Source organism: Pyrgilauda ruficollis, unplaced genomic scaffold (genome assembly GCF_017590135.1).
Source record: "Pyrgilauda ruficollis isolate IOZ18807 unplaced genomic scaffold, ASM1759013v1 scaffold20, whole genome shotgun sequence".
NCBI lineage: Eukaryota > Metazoa > Chordata > Aves > Passeriformes > Passeridae > Pyrgilauda > Pyrgilauda ruficollis.
The window spans coordinates 9,549,910-9,555,909 of NW_024519207.1; the positions used below are offsets into that span (position 1 = coordinate 9,549,910).

The 6,000-nt window shown below is 43.5% G+C and overlaps 1 protein-coding gene across 1 annotated transcript in view; it reads right to left on the reverse strand.

The window, feature by feature from the left end:
• The window catches only part of DIAPH3 (diaphanous related formin 3), a 203,825-nt gene extending 198,046 nt beyond the window's left edge, over positions 1-5,779 (reverse strand). The window contains exon 1 of the mRNA XM_041466987.1: positions 5,630-5,779. Within this exon, the coding sequence (XP_041322921.1) occupies positions 5,630-5,779 (150 nt within the window). The remainder of the gene's footprint in view (positions 1-5,629) is intronic.
• Between the last annotated feature and the right edge of the window lie 221 nt (positions 5,780-6,000).

Consider the following 6,000-nt stretch of genomic DNA (forward strand, 5'->3'; position numbering starts at 1 on the left):
AAAAGAAGACTAGGGATGTTCATATAATCACATAATCCCCTCTGCACCTTTGTAAATTCAAAAGTGAGAAAGAATGCATTGCCATTAATATTATCACCAAAGAAAGATTCAACACTAGCTGGTTTTTAACCCCAAAGGATATTCTCCAGCAGAAACGCAAGTAGAAGACCAAATCAAGGACTGAAGGAAACCTGTAGACTCAGAGAAAAGTTAATTGGATGATTACAGAAAATGCTATCACTTTAGGATCTCCTTTGTAACAATATTCCCTCAGTAATTTTGCTACCTCAGTCTGAAAATGCAATTTACAAACTGCACAGCATTTCTTGCTTTTAATTTCCAATATACTACTTCAGCATTTAGATAATGGCTTTATCACACACTCTGTCTCTGCTGCTTGAAAAGCAGTCTGAAAAGCAATCAGGAGCAAAACTACCTTAACATGACAGGTTCTACACAGTGATATTCTTTAGGCATTGATGAGTTAAACTCAAAATTGGTGCTTACAGGTAAGATCATATAACAAAGTGCTATAACACAGCACTAAAATTTAGTATCATAACCCACAGTGTTAATTCATGCCAACAAAAATAACAGCATGAAGAATTTACAATTTTACAAAGCTGCGATAAAGTGTTTGAGGTAACATCTGTTCAGCAATCATTTCTTTAAAAGACTAATTTAGATTCAAGGTCTTACACTGCAGCATAACTGCAGCAATAATTCAGTCACTTTGTAATTAAAGATATTGACACAGATTGGTCTTACCTTTCTACTCTATGCCAGAGAAATGGAAGTGCTTTTCTTCTTAACTACATCTTTCTTTGATTTATAGACACTGTTAAATGCAACTGTTAATTTGTCTATTTTTAACAGATTGGTGTAAACAAACCCTTCTTGACTCATAAATTTTGTAAAGAACTTAATCAAAACCATAACCTGAAAGTCACTGAAGTCAGGTCAACGGTATACTGAAATTAACAGAAACACCTCTATGATAGAAACACCTCTAATTTGAGCTGGAAATTGAATTTGATCTTTTGAGGACCAGTGTCTACAATATGTAGTATCTGTAAAGTGCAGTTGGAAGTCACACAATATAGTGACATAATATAAGCCACATAATATTATATAATAAAAACACTGTAATGTTTTCCAAACATTACTAAGGCGGGGGGGGGGGGGGGGGGGGGGGGTAATGAATAGACAGAGCCAGGCGTTCTTATAGTTAAAGCTTCAAGGGGCAAACAATTGCTTTTTGCCCCACCCTGCCCTAGCAGATTTCAGAAATTTCTTGCTCAGTCAATGTATACATAGAGAACAGGTGAAATATCTGCCATCCTTCTGCAGATTTCCTCTTTTTACAAGGTCCTAAACCACAAGTGGTTTAGGGACAAACTTTCAATAAGCTGAAGTACCACAGTACCACAGAAATTTTTTTACTCTTTTAAAAGTCCCACTCCTCTAAAAACTTGGACCTGTTGAACAAAGTCATGCTGGTATGTTCTTCAAAATGAGCCATCACTCCTTCAAAAAAAGTATTTAAAATTATTCTGCAAAAGAACCGAGACAACTGAGGCTTAAAATTCATTCACTTCTTCTGAGAAGCTAGTTTGTTCAAAATGAGTCCTTCAGGGCCTCATTTGACAGGGCTAAACAGTTATAGTGGCTGATTCCAATGCCTCTTTCTCCTCCCTCCACCTCTCATATGCAGTGGGTTTTTAAAAACTGTATTTTCTTCAGTTAAAAACAGAATTTTCTTTAGAAGGGAGAAAAAAACAGGAGGCGCATGTTAATGATGTCACCTTTGTCAATAAGCAATCCAATTTCACTTCAAGGTTTGTCAGGGAATCACATTATTTTTCAGATTAGCATATCTGCTATGACAGATCAATATGTTGCATTGACTGGAAGGGTCCAACCTGGAACTTATTTTCAAGCCCTGAACACTGAGAAATATTGCACTCACATAATCCGTATTACTTGAGGTCAATAAATCTAACAGCTACTTTAATTTGACAAGCGTACAGAGATAGAAATAAAACTGAGGGAACATGAGGTATGGCACTCTAAGTACCCCACACAGAGAAAAGGGCATAAACTAAATCTAAGACTGGATTGCAGAGAGTCCAAAGATGTGAGAGCCAAGCTTTACACATTCATATACAAAACTAATTTAATTATTAAAATTACATTGAACATGTACTACAGAAAGAGTTAAATGCAATGAAGTCAAGTTGGAAAATACCTCTAAGATCATCAAGTCCCAACCATAAACCAAACACTGCCAAGTCCATCACTAAACCACGTCCTTAAGTGCCACATCTACACATCTTTTCAACACCTTACGAGATGGTGACTCAACCACGTCTCTGGGCAGCCTCTTCCAGTGCTTGACCGCCCTTTCAGTGAAGAAAGTTTACTTAATACCCAATCTAAAACTACCCTGGCGCAACTTGAGGCCCTTTCCTCTTGTTCTGTCACTTGTTACTTAGGAGAGGACAGTGACCTCCACCTCACTATAGCCTCCTTCCGGGCAGCTGGAGAGAGCAATAAGGTCAGCCAGTGAGTTAATGGCACACCTAGAATACAATCCATGTTCAATCCATAATTCTTCAGTCCCTATCAACATCCAAGGATAAAAACTTTGCTTTAAGACATTATTTAAAGGTGAAAAATAGGACTACCGTTAGGGTGAAATGCTTTTGAAAATTGCAGTTTGACAAAGCATTCTCGTGAATTAAGGGCATTCTCATCTATCCCTGCTTAAAGAGAAACTGGGAAGGGGAACAGGAAGAGGGCAAAATAAAAAAATTATCAAAATTCACACCTACCTACAAGATTACTATATACTCTATAAAACGGAGTCAGAACCCCAAATTCAACCCCCTTTATTTTCTGTAGCTGTGACTTCAACACCATGACCTTAAAAAACCAGTCAGCTGATACCTACCTTGAAACATTATCAAAATCACCCTTGCATAGCCTGGGAAGCCTAAACATATGCCCACCAAGCTCACCTGCACCAGAGAAAAGGCCTTCTTTCATTGAAAAGGTGAGATTTCATCTAAGAAAAAAAACCTCAATGGCTTTTATTTCATCTCTATCCACATTCTACTCCCTAGAAACTATTGTACTGCCATTTTAACACATGATTAGCAAAACTGAACATGATGGCAACACACCACTTCTGTTTTAGGACATAATTGTAGGAAAAAATGAAAACCATTGTGATATCTGCGTAAGAACTTGGCAATCAAAGTATTGCTACTAAGTAAAACCTCTTGACCCAGAGCTCTTGTCAGCTGCAAACACACAAAAATCCATGACTCTCATGAAAGGAATCATCCAACCCTCAACTCATACAGCAACAACACTATCCAATCTTTTACAGTGGCCAGACCACATGGGTTTCTCCTCACAGATCATATACTAAAGCATGTTGTGAGAGACTGGGAAGATCTGGTGTCACAAGACATTTTAGGATACGTGTGTGTGGGGCAAGGGGCTGGTTGGGCCTCGCCTTGGTGAGGTGATGCCCTGCTCTGCACACACACCCCACTCCTGGGGTATCTCAGCCTCACACTGGCTCCAATCCCTGGCACAGAGGAGGCAATGCTCCATACCTGGCCTCTGGAACCCCTAACCCAGCTGCCGAGTGGCCAAACAAACAGAAGTCCCACCCAGGGGAAGGGCCCAGGAAAGCCAAGGGGTATTTAAAGCTGAACACAATGCAAGCACATGTCTTCACCCCACCTCCTCTTAGAATTTCTATCAGCTGAGCACTGCTGGAGCCCAGCAGCTGGTAGCTATGCGTGTCCTTTTTTAGATCTTTTTTGTCTTCCTCTCCTTTTTCTTCTAATTCCCTCTTAGAATTTTTGAGTAACTTAAAATACATCTCAAAGCATTAACTTAGCCCATTCAACTTGGCAAACTTTAAGCCCTTTTGATTTTATGTTGATTGAATGTTGCACTAAACCTTTTGCCAAAGATCTTTGATTTTCTGAGGTTGCCAGTAAAGTTCTTTTTGTTGTTTTGACCTCTTGAGAATATCTTGTTGCTGTTTCTCCTGTACATCTAACTCAGAATACAGGAACAATTATGAGCCCTTTTGAAAGCCTCATCAAGTGAGGGGCCATGTCACCTGCACGGCTAAAACACGTGTCCCCAGTGGATAGACACACAGCCACTTATGAAGCCAAGCAAATAGCTCTAGGTCACAGTTTCATATATATGCCCATTCTAACATGCAGAAAAAGGCACAGGGACATGGTTCCAACAGCAGTCTCTGCAGCCACAATACAAAAAGATAACAGCAAATAGGAATATTCCAGGAGCAAGCTGTGACCTTCCAGAACAGGTCTGGCCAGCCTGTTTGATACTCCTTATTGGCTAACTTTTTTGAACCTGTGCACAAGTGCCAGACACTCAAGCACGTAATGCTTCATAAATACACCTTAGAATCAAGAGTCTAATAATTTAAGTGTTATGGTGTCTCTTTTGTAATTATGTAACAAACACATTTTAGAGCAGGTGGGATCAGGGAAAGATCAACATGCATCACCTAAATATGAGCACGGGGTGCATGCATTTCCTCGGCATGTGGCAGACACTCCCTGAAAGGAGGTTGTATCCAGATGGGTTTGGCCCCTTCTCCCTGGCAACCAGCGACAGGATAAGAGGACACAGTCTCAAACTTCACCACGGGACGTTTAGGCTGAACATAATGAGCAATTTCTCACAGAAAGGGTAATTAGACATTGGAACAGGCTGCCCAGGAAGGTGGTGAAGTCACCATCCCTGAAAGTGTTTAAGGAAAGACCCAACACGGCACTCGGTGCCATGGCCTAGTTGACATGGTGGTGTTCGGTCATAAATTAGACTCAATGATTCCAGAGATCTTTCCAACCCAACTGATTCTGCGGATATAAGGCCTGTAGAACATATGTTGGTCCCAACTCTAATGCTTGGGATTTTCACCATGTCCAAACAAAAACTGGTTATTTCTGGGTACGCTTTGGTTAGAGCACATCTTGCAGACACATTATCTCGTGATAAGTGGTCTTGAGTTTCCCAATTTCTCAGTGCGCTAGCCAAAAGCTTGTAAAAGCAGGCCTATGGAAGAGAACTTCACTATGTCCTTTAAATGCAAAGACTGTCTTTTTCACTGTAGAGTTTGTATCACTAAAGTTAAAAACAAAACACAAAAAAAAAAACCAAAAACAACAACGACAAAAAAAACCACCCCACAACAACAAAACAAACGCCCCAGTCCTATGAGAAGTAACACGGTGTAAGAGCTGGAAGTCTGTTCTATTCCCCTTGCAACCATCGCTGTCACGCACCAAGTAAAGGCAATGAACCTTTGTGATGAAGGGCTCGGGAGAGACCTGAAAACTTGCTGCATCTTTTCACAGGGGCAAGCAAGAGGCAAGCTGGACCAAGCGGGATCAGCCTCCGAAGCCCAGCTGAGCTTGACGGCGCCACGTATTACCACTCAGTGCCTCGGTCTCGGCGGGCCCCAGGCAGAGAGTGACTGGCCCCGGAAGGGACGGCGAGGGAGAGACGGAGGTGTCACCGCAGGCCCCACTCCTCGGGCACCCCCGCCGCGGGACCGGCTCGTACTTACGAATTTGGGCTTCCTGCTGTCCGCCGCCTCCTCGGGGCCCCCAGCGCTCCCGGTCCCCGGCGGGCCCTTCCGACGGAGCCCCTTGTTCTCCCGCCCGCCGCGACCTGGCGGCGAGGACGGGGCGCAGTAACGCGGCCGCGGCGGCTCCATGGCCGCGCACGGGCGAGGAAGGGAGATGGGCAGGGGGCGCGCTGCCCGCGATCGGGCCCAGGCCCGGCGGCCCCGGCCGAGCTGGGCGCCTGCGATTAGCGCGGCTTAGCTGGGCTCGGCCAGCAGGGCGCCGCGGGGGGGGAGGAGCGGGGCTCAGCGCTAAAGCCGCGGCCTCACCGCAGCGCGGGATTTAGCGAGGAGAAGCCCCTAATCCCGCCACG